At 37.8% G+C, this 16,013-nt stretch overlaps 1 protein-coding gene across 1 annotated transcript in view; it reads right to left on the bottom strand.

The window, feature by feature from the left end:
• The window catches only part of CNGB3 (cyclic nucleotide gated channel subunit beta 3), a 70,572-nt gene extending 58,938 nt beyond the window's left edge, over window positions 1–11,634 (bottom strand). Inside the window, exons 1-2 of the mRNA XM_064507779.1 lie at window positions 11,521–11,634; window positions 8,491–8,566 (exon numbers count right to left, since the gene is read on the bottom strand). Coding sequence (XP_064363849.1) covers window positions 8,491–8,566; window positions 11,521–11,634 — 190 coding nt within the window. The remainder of the gene's footprint in view (window positions 1–8,490; window positions 8,567–11,520) is intronic.
• Between the last annotated feature and the right edge of the window lie 4,379 nt (window positions 11,635–16,013).

Below are 16,013 nucleotides of genomic sequence, written 5' to 3'. Positions count from 1 at the left end.
TTTGAAATGTGTTGCTGGTTCTCTTTTAAGATGGAGTGGAAAAGTGGCAGTTGTGAAAATATAGCTATGTGGGCAAAACACAGCTCAAAGAAATACCACAAAAAGGCAGCTCGTCAAATCAAAAGGCCCACTAAAATCTCAGTGTTTCAGTGATCTATCTGGGATAGCAAGGAGAAGGATCAAGAGGCAGGTTATGAAACCAGTTTATTTTTCTCTTTCACTATTTCAGATTTTTATCATTTTCCACATCTTTGTTCTTCCAGAACTTTGTTCTTTCATCCTGCTTAGAACAGGACAGTCTTAGAGAAGGGATATTGGCTGGATATCGGTCTCTTACTAAGAATACTGTTATCTTAGTCAGGTTGGAGATACCTGCTGATGGTTAGTATTATTAAACCTCCATTGTTTACTCTTGTAATAGGGGTATTTTCATTCCTCCAGTAAAATGACATTGGAACAGTATTGCAGGATTAGGTTACAGTACCCAGAATATCTTTGCCTGTTTAAGGAATATGCCCAGCTGAGTTTGATGCTGCTCACCTTCTTGTTCACATTTTTATCTTTGGTTTTCGCTTCATTGTTTCGGGTAGAAAGTCTTGGCAAACTTCCCAATTTCCTTTTTTTTTATCTTCTCTCTGTCTCTCTCTCTCTCTCTTTCTCTCTCTCTCTCATGCATACACAGTCACTCACTCTTGCAGAATATTCTGTAGCAGCATATTTCACATTTTTGCAGTGAAGCAAAAAATGAGAGCTTGAAACCCATATATTTTATGTACTTTGTATTTGTCTCTGGGTTTTAAATCATTTTCCTTCATAATTTCTTTCTCTGCAACCCACAAGGCCTGACTTTTTTTTGCTTTTTTCTTTAGTAAAACTTAGAATTCTATGTGATAATCACATGAAACCAGGAGGACAGGCTTCACAAAAAAAAAAAAAAAAAAAAAAAAAAACCCCTCAAAAACAAAAAAGACAATATTGTGAGGCTAATCATAATGTCGGAAGAGCTGGCAAAGTTGTTTTAGTTTAAACCTGCTTATTTAGGATCAGATCCACTTCTATGTTTCTAAAATCTAGCACTGTACAAATTGTCCATAAACCCCAGCTAGCAGTGTTAAGGACTTTTCTCCAAAAAGGAAGCCATTAGTATAGGAAGATTTGCCAAATCCAGGACACATCCCTCTAGAATCCTCTTTCTTGCCATATGCTCGGAATCACAGAGCGGTTGAGGTTGGAAGGGACCTCTGGAGATCAGCTAGTGCAACACCCATGCACCAGCAGGGCCACCTAGAGCGGGTTGCCCAAGTCCATGTCCAGGCAGCTTTTGAACATCTCCAAGGACAGAGACTCCACAACCTCTCTTAGCAACTTGTTCCAGTCTCAGTTACTCTTGCAGTAAAAATTTATTCCTTAGATTCAGACAGAGCTTCCTGTGTTTCAGTTTGTGCCTGCTGCCTCTTGTCCTGTCACTGGGCACCACTAGAAAGAGTCTGGCGCCATCCTCTTTACCAATTTGATTCTTCCTAAATGTTCAGTCCTGAATGTACATAAGTACTTGTAGATCCAGAAATCTGTCATGGGTCTAGCTCCACAGAGGTATTGTTAACTTCTCTTTAGACAACAAGCAATGCAAACAAGAGACTTTAAAACCCCGTAGATCCTCTGAGAGATGAGTTAGCTTGTGTCCGTGAAGATTATCATGATCCTTCCATACTTACAGCGTAACATGTGATTACCTAACATAGTATGTACTTATCAGACAGAAGTGCAGATTAAGTCAAACATTCTCCACAAATTCATCATTAATTCTTATTTCAAATCCTATTTCTGCTATTCTTGGAGTTCTTCAAAAGCCCCAGACCTGCAAAAGGCAATTATAACCTCTCCAGGCTGACTAGGAGAGCAGCTTCTCCATATTCCCTGCCAAGGCCAGTATGGGGACAGAGGAGCTGAGCTGCCATCCTGCTGTTCAGAGCAAGGGAAGAGCTGCCTGAGCAAGTGGGCTCATTCGTTCCACCTGACACTTGTTTCTATGCATGCAAACAGCAGCAGGAGGCTGAGGGACAGGAAAGAAAGCATTACGTGCCATGGAGACCAGCAGCCTTACTCGTTACTCAGCATCAGGAGGTGAGTCTCTGGAGCAGTCAGCCAATCCAAAGGGATTTCCTCCCAAAATGCAATAAAATGTATACCTTACGCTAACTAGGCTGACTTTAAAAGATATAATCTTTGGATCAGCTATGGCCAGATATACCTTCCCTGGCCATAAGAATTTGCCTCTAGCATCACCAATAGTTAGCGTTATCCTTATTACAAAAAATAAAGAGAAGGAAAACGTCAGATAAAAGATTAGTTTTAGAGATAATGATATGAATAAATGCTAGGGGCTAGATTGTACCGGTTAACTGTATTACTGAGTCCAGGAGAAAGAAATTGCTCTAGCTTCTTCAGAAAGGTAAGACTTTCTTTGCCAGAATTCCCAGCCAGCTCCATCGCCTTGTGCTGGCAAGCCTGACCAGTATCTTCTCTACTCTTCCCCTCACTTTCTGGACTGTTTGGGTCCCTCTCATACATGGAGGCAAAACTTGTCAAATACGTTCTTCTACCACTAACTTTTTAGTGACTTTTTTTAAAAAAGTTGGTATTCTAAAAGAAACTGGTATTTAAGAAATCCTTAACATTATCTCACAGTGATAGTGTCTTACTAACTACAGTTAATTACCATGCTATATAAGAAATAGAGTTATAAACCTTAACAATCAGTTCTGATGTTTATTGCCAGCATTAATGTTGGCAATCCTTACTTAAGGAACGTTTAATGTTGTTCTTTCATATTCCCACAGCACAGAAAAAAGTCCCAAAAGTCTAATTGGATGGAAGTATCTTGATCAGCTTCTCGATGGTTAAGGGAAACGCAGAAGAGAATTAGTCATGGGAGAGAAAAAGCCAGTATGCTCCGTGTAAAACAAAATGCAAGACATTTTGAGGAATCATGTATCTTTGTTCTGTTGAATGTATAGATTCAATGGTTGCATCAAAACCTTATGTAACTTAATATTTGTTTTCAGGGGGTATGGCTATTTTGGTTTATAGACAACAATGCTGGCGATTTTAACAATGGATAGAAATATTTGAGGACAGACACCATTGTTTGCAATAGGAAATGCACTGCATGAAGAAATGGGTAGAGCCTAGTAGTAGGAGGTAGAGCAGCTGATGGTTGAGTAATCTGCTTTTCAGCTAACTCAGTGACATATATACCATTGAAACATAATTTTGAGCACTTAAAATGGGTGATTTTTTTCATTTCCACTTTCTGAAAACCATTATTGTGGTTAAAAGTCTCAAATAGGCTCTTAAATGTTATCACCTGCTAAATAATGTGAAGAACAGTTTCCCTTAAATAGCAGGAGTAAAGAATGACCTTGTAGATAATGCAGTAGAGTAGTAATTGAGAGATCTGGGTTACAAACTTCCTGGTTACTTCTGTCATATTAGTTAATCTTTTGCCTGATTGTCCTTGCCTCACAGGGGTGTTCTGGGGCTATACCAATAAATACTTGAAAGATGCACACATAAGGCAGCTATAGAGTCATAAAAATGTCTAGAAAAATAAATACACAGGATACCTATGGAAGAAGGAGAGAATAAGATTTATTGCTGACATTACAAACTACACACCTTCATGACTTTTCAAGTAAAACTTTTTGAACAGATGATCTGTGCAGGGAAAGATGGTTTGAAAATCAATATGGTTGAAATGAAACAGTCAGTAAATAGGTCCATCTTAAATCTTAACTAAACCCTCATCTTTAGCTGGAAATGGTAGTGTTATAAAATCAAGTAGTTTTTCCACATAAAGAAAGAAAGATCATGTGAAGAAGCTGGGTTTGTTTTCCTAGCATTAGCCTTGTCACTCATGTGAAAAGTGAAGTTCTGAAAGGAATTAAAAGGCTTCACACCAGCAGGAGTGGAAGCAAGCTGATTAAATATATTCAATTTTTTGATCATCTTAAAAAAATACATTTTCTAGGATAAATGGCTCCATATTGACTGAGTGTCAGTGAAGAGTATAAAGGATGAGAAGACAAGGAATAGGATTGTTATTTAAAAGGCTCTTTGCATTGACAGGTTTTGTTCATTGAGCTGCAGCACATTATACCAAAATACTGTGTTTGATTAGTATCTTGAGATACAAACCACGTATTTAACCCGGACTTTGAGATGCTAGGGGACAAATTTTGCAAAACAGTTCAAGGGTCAGATTCGCAGCAGACCAAAGGCAGGTTTCAGCTGTAAAAGTTCACATTTAATTCTAAGATGCCTTCTCAGAGGCTTAAAAGTCACTTGGTCATACTCCAGGCAGAATTAATTGCTGCCTAGTTAGCAGAAAATAGCTGGGGCTTGACAGTGACAGGATTTTGTTCCTCTCACAAATAGATCAGCTTTACTTCTAAATGCAAGGGGAGAAAGTGACTATCTTTTATATAGCAGTCCACAATCAAACCTGTCATCCAGAAGGAAGAAATCTTGGCTCTGGGCCTTCTTTGTTTGGGATAGGGTCAAACACCTTTTACAGGAACTCTCTTGCTCTCACATTCAACAATGCCGTAATATAAACAGATGCTGAAATCAAATTCCACCTCTCCTCCTACAAGGTTAGTGCTTAACTGCTAGGTTAGAGCCAGGCTCCGTGTTGTGCTCCATCTTCTCAGTCTTCACAGGTTTTTACATTCTCTTCTGCACAGGGACCTAACTATTAGGAAGGTTAAAGAATTTCCTCCCCCGTCTCTCTAGTTCAGACTTCACATGGGTAGTTGGGGCACTCTGCTGAAACATGAAAGGTATGGGCTTGAACTCCCTTAGTATGAGAGGGTGAAGTTTAACAACTAAGCTAACATATGAAAGGTGGAAACTATCACCAGCTTCTGCCCCTTTTGTTTATTTGGCCAAACATTTTGTGGAAAACTGAATGCTCTTTTAGTATCTAAATAGGACTAAATAAGATCTATCCATGTAGACGATAACTTGTCTTTGGAGAAAAAGTCAGGAGTGAAGTTCCTCATAGATGCTAGGCATTCAGACATGCTAACTAAAATTCCTTTTTTCAGACTGAAACTGGGCTTCCCATTTAGGATATAGATTTTCTGAGTCTGGCACATGCTCCAAATTCTCGTGCACACTATAGCATGACACTTGCTTTTCATTTGGGACGGGTTTGCAATCCTTTTTGTATCCTCGGAATATTTTCCAAAGCATCTAGGTTGTGAAGAGACTGAAATACCACTGAAAATGAACAAGGCAATCTCCTAAATGAGAGAGACTGTCTACACTGTGATCCAGAGGTGTAATTGTAGCATAGATAGAAATACATGTGACAGTTTTAGTCTAGCTTTCTTAGTCAGGTAACACAAACAACAAGGCTATGCCAATGTGGGTTTTAGTAAACATATCTGTGCAGCTGGATAAAATCTGTGGAGATACCTGTGATTTTAGTAGAAGTAGGAAGACAAACCCCAGAAGACTGGGAATAGTTAGGCCAGGTTCTAGTAAGGGGAAAGAGAGAAGTAGATGGAAGGAGGACAGATTTTGGAAAAGTAGTATGTACGTGTGGAGCTGAGAAGGGCTTAAAGAAAGGGAAAGGAGAGGGATGAGCTGGAAAGAAGGAAAAGGACAGGATGGAGCTGTTAGGGGGAAAGGAACTGTGATACAGAGAATGATAATGCAGACACCAGCTAGCAGGTGGAGGCTTGATATGATTCGCAAAATAGTGTAGCCATCAGCAGAGCTATTGAACAACTGTGTGTAAAACAAGTGAAGCATTTGTATAGCCATTTATGGGAGGTATTACATATGCAAAGAAACTATAGCAATAGAATTCAGTAACACAGAGAACCTGTGATTAGGTGAATCAGACTTAGTTAAGTACATAAACAAATGCAAGGAATAAGTTAAAAAAGGAATCCATTATGGAGCAAACCCACCAAACAGAGAATTAATTACAAAGTAAGATAATTATGCAGAGAATTAATCCCAAAATAAGCAAGTGAGAGAGAGAGAGAGGGCAAGTGAGGAGGTGGAGATGAGACAATGAGTAGCCAACAAAGGAGCCAAAAGTACCAGGTGTTGCTGAGTGATGCAAGTAGCCAAGTTTTAACCAAACAGGCTCCAATTTTGCTTCCTGCTGAGTTCTCATCTGTGCTGGGAACATCATGCTGCCTCGTGAAGTGCTAGCAGGAAGGGAGAAGGTGGTGATGGCTAGTCTTGGCCACGTGAGGAGGAGGAGGGGTGGAGTAAGCCCTACTGACTCTGTTGGTTTGTGCTTCAGGGCTGTGGAGCTGTAACAGACTACGACTAGAGGCTTTTCTGGTCAATTTTATTCTGAGAGACTCTACTTAGATATCTCAAAAAGGTTTTTCTCTCTTTAAATAGCTTTAACTCTTCCATTTAACTAGTTTCCCTTAACTAGTTGTGATTGAGCCCTGGTTGTGTTGTTTATAGTGCTCTCCGAATTTGTGTGTATACTGCAAAATGCTGTCTGGTCTTTTGTCATTTGTTTCATTATAATTTTTTCCTCTTCCAGCTGTTGCCCACACAATTTTGGGCCATGATATAGAGCTCACTAAGTCCCACAGCGTGAGCTGCTCTAGACCAGTCCTGCTTTTCTGCCAACACATAACAGAGTCCTTTATTCAGTTTGGATAGTGGGGGTTTATGTACGGGGTGTATGGGGAATTCATCGGTTTCTCCTCAAGTGTGATGCCTGTGACGTTCTGTGGATTGTATTGCTGAGCATCTATCTGGCTCACTAACGCACACATGGAAGAGGAGAAACTGTCTTGTGGCTGCTTGGAAATGGGTCTCCAAGCACCCGCCAGTAAACTATGGATTAGAAACAAACAAACGAACGTGGAGTTTAACTGTGGCGGTATGTTGTCCTTCAACATTTGATCAGGTGGTTGCTTTCTATGCCACTGCTTATCTTATTTTACATTTTAGAAGTAAGAATTTGTAGTTCACTACTCCAAAATATAGATTCGTCAGTTATATTAATCTCTAAAAATTAGATTGGATTTTGGATGTCAACAGAAGAATTTTCTATAACCATACTTTGTGCTGTCATGGGATAGTATCTGTGATTTAATGTTGTTAAAAGCCACAGAACATGTCAGATGCATTTTTTCAGTGGGTGGCTTATTGCTACAGTTAACTCATGTCAGATTTTGTTTTTCGTTGATTTAGTGCTACAGCCATTTTATAACAAGATAATTGCATTAAATGGACTTTGTTTAAAGCTGGGATATATCAGGAAAGTGATACTACTTAATATTACACGAAGTGCTAGCAGGGATTATGCAAGTTTCCTTATGGTCCTTTTCCAGTGTTTCTCTCTCCTTAAATCATCTTTATCATAGAAAGCTGAAGGTTTCTCAGCCTACACTTTGCTGCTCCAGCGAAGAGAGCTTTAATTGTTCTCAACAGGAAAGAGGTGAGGTGGCAGCGAGAGAAAAGGGCTGCCAAAAACCCTGGACGCAGTGTTTTTCCGGTATGGGAGGATGGAAAGAGAAAGGCTTGTACCACTGATGCGCTAAGGGAGGACATGGTCCAGCAGTAGCTGTTGCCTCATCCATCCTTAGCCTTTCATTTTGGTAGCTGTTGCAGCAGTCATTCTGGCTTTTTCAAGACTCTGGCATAAGCAAAATAGGAGTGGCTATTTTTAAGAAAAGGCGGGGGGGGGGGGCAGTTGGGGGGAACACAACAAAATAGCCGTGGTCATGCTGCTGCGGTTTTCAGCAACCAACTGCTTAGGCAAATAATTAGTTTGTGTTATTGCTCTGAGCTCTATGTTCCCGTGTTCCAGTCCTGGATGTCTTCTGAATGGTGAGGACAAATCATTTTTAATAGCATTTTTGTCTGGAAGAAGATTTGAATGACTATGCACTTTTCTCACGTTCAGGAAAACACTTGAGTGTCAGATGGTTAAAATGTCTCCTCTTTTAAACTGTTTTATATATCTAACTCTCTATACATCTTTTGAGTATTTATCTATCCATATATACACACACATGCACCTCTATATATATATATGAAACATACCCAAAAGATACATAAAAATACAAGTTTTCTGTCTTAAGCTAGCAAACACCTTTATTTTATAGTAAGTTTTCCAAGATGAAATCAAGCTTACAGTAAAAGGAAACACCTTTTGCTAGACTAGCTGATAAAAATGGACAAGTTGATGAAGGGACTGTGTTCTTGAGAGCTTATATTCTTCTATTATTGTTGGACAGCACTAGTATTCCTGTAACAAAGTATTGGTTTGGGGTCAGTGGGAATTCGGAGTTCTTAATTTCTTCCAGAAATAAAAAATAAGACCAGCATTTAGCAGAGCATAGCATTTGGAGGAGGAATGATTTTACTTACAGCCCTAAATCCCATACATACATTTTGTCCAGACAATCTCTGAGCTCTAATATATGGCTTATTACTGACCTTGTTGCTCTGGTGCTGGTCCTCCATTCTTACCGGCCTCAGCTTTCTGTGGCCCATCTTTACTTTTCTTTTCACCCTTAAGGAAATAAACAGAAATTTTAGAAACTACAGATTCTTACTGTTGGAAATATGAATGAGCAGGTGCTTGCAACATTTGAATAGGAATTTAGATACTAAGTTCACACATGCTCTGCATTGTTCCTGAGTATTCTGTGTGTTCTTGGACATGAATTTCCAGCTGGGTTCACAAACAGGCTTAAAGTTAAATGCTGAAGTTAAAGAGTGATGTCTTCAGATCTCCTGCACAACCTTAGTCAGCCTGGAGTCAGGCTGCTGCACCCTCCGGAGGCTCCTTCACGTTGTCAAGGCTGGCTCATTTGGGGCTGCCGCTCACAAGCCCTGTCCTCATCCTCCCATTAGTCTTCTGCCTAAACTTTCTACAGGACTAATAGACCAGCTATTGACGACGTGACACAATTCAATCTTCATAAAATACAGACAATATCAACTTTTACTGCAAAAGTTTCAGTGCTTCTTTCATGCACTGGCATAGACTGGTGAACTGAGCCCTCATGCGCAGCATGTGCTGGTCCACCTTGGTTTGGGCAGAGTGGCCTGAGGAGGAGAAGAGACAGAGAAGCGCATGGGAAGTCTTATGTGTACACAGTGCTATGTGACAGCACACTGCTTATTCAAGCCCATGAGCATTTGTTATCACAGGCAGGATGAAACTGTCTGGTGTTTATCATGCTGATTAATAAAGGGAGATATTAGTTACAATAGGCATATGGAAATCAATTTACTTCAGGAGACTTCAGTGCTTCTCCTTTTTTCTCCCTCTGCAGACTCATCTTTCTCTTTTTTGAATCACTGAGATTAATTTAGGGTTTGTCTTTTCTGTAAGTGTTTTTTCTTTTTCCTGTCTGTTCCTATTCAGAGAATCCGACATTGAAGTTCTAATATATATTTAAATAAAATTAAAAACTCAGTGAATCTCTGTGCAAACTGAAAGCATCTGCATTATCTTTTATTTCAAAGGTTATTTTCTCTATTTCAGGCTTCCTCTTACTAGCATAAGGCCATTTCTTCTTTTTAGGTAAGATGCTATCTCTTCACAGACAGAATGCCTTAATCTTTGACACATTTTCCACATTCTCTGCCCCCCCCCCCCCCCGCCAACCCTCAACTGCATCTTTAAATGGTGGGCACTAATGGGGGTATGATCTGGGTACTGCATTGGATGTATGGACTCTTTGTAATGAAAAGTTATCCAAGTCTCTAGGGAAATCTAGATATCTCCCCCCCACTCCAGTTTGTTTGCCAAGTGAAGTATGATGCTACACAGAATTTAGCCATTCAGATTCAGGATTTTTCTTCTTATTTAAAGAAAATGTTTTATTGAAAAATATCAGAAAACTGATATGCAAAACTTGAAACAAGCATGAATAGTACTCATAGTGGCCCAATTGCTATTTAAGCATTTGTTTGTCTCTGGGTGGTCTTACATGATGAGAAGGAGGGAGGCAGAAGCTGCAATAACTCTCCAGCTTAGCAAATGCTTATTTTTTTCACCAGTGCTAATTTACAGTTTCTAGGACCTTTGAAGCTCCTTCACTGTTAATTCTGGAATTTGCCCTGTAGCTCATTATCTTCTGAATCCCAATAAAGCACAGACAGTTCTGCTCTTAGGAATTTTGACATGACACGCATTGGAATAACTAGGACTATTCCATCTTGCAATGGAAGCTTTCTCTAAATTAGTACTATTCTGCAGAAACTTAGCTGATGCCTTAGTTCCTCCATTTTATGCAGATCTCAGGCTATTGGTATCAGAAAGTGAAGCTATTCCACCCCACAAGGAATCATGCTTCCATCATGGTTAAAGCAGGTTAGGACAGCAGTAGAAACTTTCTTGAAAGCCAATGAGCTACAATAAAAAAAAAAAAAAATTCTGAACACTTAGGCCATGCTAAACAAAATCTCAGCACCAAATACAGTTAGTGGTGATAAATATAACTAGTGAATTTTGTCACTGAAATTATAAAACAGTGGAAATATCCAGCTAATTCTGGTGACTGATGAACTTCAACACTTCTGTTTTTCCCCACATAATATTTTATAGTTTGTTTTAAATTTTTTATGAGATTTTATTTGAATTAGAATGTATGTCCACATGTCACTTCTCATAAGATTACTTTCTCAAGTTTATACAGCTTCTGAAAAACCATGGTTTCACTTTCCTAAATATTTGGTTAAACCCTACATTGTTGGAAATTTGGCTTGTGAAGTTTTGATTCTGTCAAGCAGTAAAAAAAAAAAAGGGGGGGGGACCTCTGAACATTTTGTGTGACATTTTGGGAAAAGATAAGATTTTGAAGCTGAAAAGTAAAGGAATATCTATCTTTCTGCCTCATTTTACAATATTCCATTAATTGATACAGAAAGAATGAGTTAATTTTTATAGTAAAGAAGCATTAAATAAAAAAATATATAACTATAGGCTAATATAGACAACTTGTATTTTTCAAACTGAAATTATATTAGCAAAAACAAACCAAATAAAATATTTAAAAACCTACTAAATTGCTCTTCCTTTCCAACAATTATAGGGAAACAAGCTGATATATAGCTGTATGCCATTGCAATATTTAGAAAGAATGTACTGGCATTTTCTGTCAGCCTGGAACAAGACGGAGAAGAATATATTAGCACATCAAAAACAGCCATATCGCTATTTCTAATTCCTCCCTTCAAATACTGATCAAGACCTTACATAAGCTTATATTATGGCTGGTTAGTCCTATTTGGAAAACAACTCACAAAAGGAGTAAATCTGCATTTTCTTCATAAAAAAGAGCCTGGTGGGTGGGAAGAAATAAAGGCATTTATCGGAGTTAGCTAAACACTGATCGATATCCAGTACTGTAAGCTTGTTTGAAAATCCAGGCTTTGGCTTTTATGGTCTAGTTGCATAGATACTTTCCAAACAAAATCTAGTATTCCTGAATCTATGAACAATAAAGGCTGTACCTGGCCTGTAGATGGCTGAGGTTGAGGAGGTGGAGGGACGCCTTCATTTTTGAATTCCGCTTCCTCAGGTGATAATTTTGCTCTAGAAAATAATAACTTTATTTTATTAAACATCTTTCCTATTCAACTGTCTGGGAACCTCTGCAGCTCTTTTACCATGAACAGGTATAACACTTGTTTTTGCCTTCAGTAATCAAGCCAATTAGACCTTTAATCAGGTTTAGATCTGATTAATGCCTTAAAGCAATTCCCTGCACAGTCTGTTCAAGTGACTGTTTTTTTCTCACCATTAGTGCTTTTGTTGTAGAATAAGTTGCTTCTAGTCTTAATAGTTAGGATGGTTGAACTAGGTACAGAGACTCAACTTCTCATGCACAAACTCAGAGCAGAGTCAACACTTTCTGGCTAGAGTAGATCAGTGCCCAATTTTGTGTGTTGAGTATTTAACATTTAATTTATGACTTTATATTTAGAATTGCAGACTTAAGTCCTAAACCTGTAGTTTAACCAGGAAATGAGAAAGGTTAATTGACCAATAATCCTGGCACTACACCATCTACACAGTAGAGTACATGAGCTCTCAAGAGGTTTAATTTCTCTGCAGTCCTGATGTGTTCTTTGAAGAAATAATGACACTTTAAAAGTATTCTGTCAGTACTTGTTTTAGCAAGTTAATTTTTGTTTTATTCCATTCTTTTTATTTGAAAAATTGGAAATTAGTATCATCTTTCATTTTCCAATGTATTTACAGACATTACCATTTTATGCAAAGTCTTACCCATAATTATGATGAAATTAAGTTTTATGTGAATGATGTCCTACAGATTAATAAAATACAACTTTCTAAAGCTTTTATAACAAAGGTATGATTTTGAATTTGTATAGACTTTGGATCATCCTGTATAATTCTTTATAAAATTAAGCATGGTTTGGCTTATAGATAAAACTCAATTTTAGACAGCTCTAACACCGTGTTGATTCAATCCCTGTTAACAAGCATTTTAAAAACTTAGTGGTCCATTCTTGTCTTTAATTTCACTTTATTCATTACAGGTCCATACATTCACTTTAAGCACTGAATTTGGACTAACAATTTATGGTTCACTTAGAAAGTCCTCAAGGCATCAACAAATGTAGAATTGAAACCTTCTCCTTTGATCTATTTCCATAACTACATATTTGGTAATGATATTAAAGTATTGCAAATGTAGTAATTACATGTGGCTGTCAAACATTGCCTCTGTCTTGGGGTTTCTAGTGTCTGTCAGAATGGGTCTCTAATCCTTGTTTTAATATGGTAGTATCTGTAAGAATGAGCCAACAAATGACATTAATCAGTTTGCAAGCCTTGTTCCTACATCGACACCTACGAGGCAGACCTTCTCAAAGTCAGCTGGACTTCAGTCCTATAAAGGAAAAAAAAAACCGAAAGACCCATATGTATGAATTAGCAGTTGTTAGATACAGCAAGAGCTTTGAACTTCTGTTTTTATTGAGGTCTGCTGTCTGGTTTACTTTGAAACACAACTCTTTTTGATGCCCCAGTTTGTTTTAAAACTTAGTGTTTGCAATGACTAAATTAATATCTGAAGTATTTTCACTTATTTATGTAAGTCAGGACTATAGATAGCTTTTCTTTTGGATCTGTAATTCTGCCTTGCTGCTCTTTGTACATTGGCTCATAGCAGAAGAGTATCAGGAAAAATCTTAGAATACGAGTTCGTTTTTCCTCTATCAATACATTATGTGAGATTTCAGTGGATTAAACTGGCTATTGTAGGAAACTTTACTCAATTGCCACATACAAAATATACCTGCAGACTAAACCTTTTCTAGAGCAACTGTTATCTCATTTTAAAAATGAAATTCTTTGTTATTAAAAATTTATAGAATAAGTAACTTTGTTCTTTAATTATTTCAAATGGTAGCAGGGTGCATAAAAACGTAATACACTGAAAATGTAGAGCATTTATTAAAGGAAAATACACGTGTATGTTAAGAATTTCTCCAAAATAATCTATTTTCCCCTTTTAAATGGTGTCAAACAATAAAGTGTTTTAGTTCTTTTCTTTTTATAGTGTTTGCACTGGTTTTTAATATATAATTAAAAGGCATGCAAAAGGAATGTAACAGACATTAAAAGGGAAGTGCCTATGGGAAACTGTTAATAACTATTGACATCCATGACTAACGAATGTTATATTGGCTTAGTCTGTGACTAATGAAATAAATGTTTGGAACCCCCTTCTATGATACCACTTTGTAAACAAGATGCAGGCCACAACAGCCCTGATACGCTGATCCCAGGCACAAGTTCACCTCCTGATTAACCTGCTCCAATATTTGGTGTCTCTTTTATGTACCATGGCTATTTGGCTATTTTTATCAGCCTCTGCACATGCTAAAAGCACTGCAGTTAATTGAACATCATGATGTGCTGTTAAGTAAGAAGATTAACAGTGCAGCCGGCAAAGCAGATAGCCTGTATCCAATCAGCTTCTCAGCTTTGCTGGCTCTGGCCAGTGTTTACTATACGCTGTATTTATGGCAAAACCTACAGGGTTTAGGGATTTCAAGGCTGCCTCATGCTTGCTTTAGATACAGGTGGAACACATCTTATATTTGTTAATGATGTTCCCTCCTAAGTCACAAAGATTACTGCAAAAACTTACAGGATTGTAATGTGCTTTAACTCTTCATGAAACTCCTGAAGTGACCACTTTCTGTTTCAAAGGACAATTTTTCTCTTTGGGAAAAAGTTAGTTGCTCCACCATTTAAAGATCTGGCATATTCACAGAGTTTTCCAAACTATTGGCAATGTTTTTCCTCCAAGGATTTTTTGGTTTTTTAATGAAGGAGTAAATTTGAAAGAAGACACTCACAAACTGGATCTTATGTTCTCAACTTGTGCAAGAGATTATTTCATGGGGAATAAGGCAGGTATCTTATAAACAGGTCATTTAAATACCAAATATTTACTTAATTTGTAATCACTGCTAAAGAAGCTTTGAATCTTGCAGACCCATTTTTCACCACAGCATTTGAAGCTGTGGTAAAGGATGCACTACTTCTTAAATCATAAGAGTATACAAAGAGGAGCATGACATCTTTCTCTGAATAGTTAGAGCACTTCCTGGAGAGAGGAGAACCCTTTCTTCAGCACTGTTGTTGTTTTTGTCTGAAATTTGTTATAAAATGCATGAAAGTCCTGTGAGCAGAGATTTAACAGCCAGTGTGTTTAATGGGCACATCTATAGGAGTGAACTCCAAGGACTGCTTTGCATTCCTCAGCAGGCAGCCGGTTGCTCCATTTGTGGGAATGTACAGATCAATAGATATCATCTGAAGTTTCTCTTTCTGTATTAGATCAGTGTTGAATGTTACAAAGATCACAGCCTGTGTTTCACTTCCATTCAGATCTTCCCATGACGCAAAATGTAATGTGCAAATGTTTTTCATAGCTTTCTGACTTCAGAGCTTGTCTCTGTGATTCAAGGATGTTGATAGCTAAAATGAGGACATCTTTCTTCAGAGCCATGTAATAGTAGTCAGACAAAAACTGCATTAAGTTCTCTTTAACGTTTATCATGATTTTCCCTCTGTACGGTTTAAGATTTGACAATTTTGCCTATTTTTGTGGATTTAAAAAAAATCACAGCATTCACTTATCCATCTTCCTCAATTTTGGGGACTTTGTTAACAGACTTTTCTCTTTTTCTTATTAAAAAAAAAAAAAGAAAAAGAAAGGTCTGGAGCTCGGATTTTTAATAGCTACTCATTGTCCTGTTTCTAAAATCAGGTGACACTGACTATGATCTGACTCACTGTGCTTCAGTTAACAGAATGGGTTATGCTTTTAGTGAGGCTGTCAGAAAGATGTCTCTTTAAGTGTATTATTGAAGTAATCACCAGATGTATGTACTATCACCATAGCATTCAGAGAAATAGGTTTAGAAATAATAGCGATAAATATCTGAGAAGCATTTGGTAGCTGCATATGTCAGGATATAGTTTACTTGAAAGATGACTTTTCACTGTTTTGGTATAGCTGTCTTTGCACTAGTATAGCTGTCTTTGCACTAGTATAGCTGTCTTTGCACTAGTTTGTAAGGTTTTTCTTGTGTTGCAGTTTGTCTATTGGCACAAATGTACCAGATGCAGCCTCTGCAGCCCAAGTTTGAAGCAGTAGTAGGTTTTATGGCCTGGGGTAATTTGGAAATGTACAATGATCTTGATTGTTTTTGCCTTCAAGAAATGTAGATTCTACTTTTTCCTTTCAAATTCAGTTCTATATGTCAAATCCAATTGACAGGATTCCATCAGCTTCTAAGAACAAACAGATGGGAATCACTTCTGCAGCAATAGGCTGGAAAAGACAGGGTGTTAATATTTCCTATTCCTTTTCACACTTCTGTATAGAAAATTACTCAGTTAAAGTTCAAGCCGTATCCTGAAGATGCATCTTTCAGAGCCTTTCCCAGATCTTCGCTGA

Source organism: Dromaius novaehollandiae, chromosome 2 (genome assembly GCF_036370855.1).
Source record: "Dromaius novaehollandiae isolate bDroNov1 chromosome 2, bDroNov1.hap1, whole genome shotgun sequence".
Lineage (NCBI taxonomy): Eukaryota > Metazoa > Chordata > Aves > Casuariiformes > Dromaiidae > Dromaius > Dromaius novaehollandiae.
Note: the sequence above shows the minus strand (reverse complement) of the source record. Positions and strands in the feature narration are given on the sequence as shown.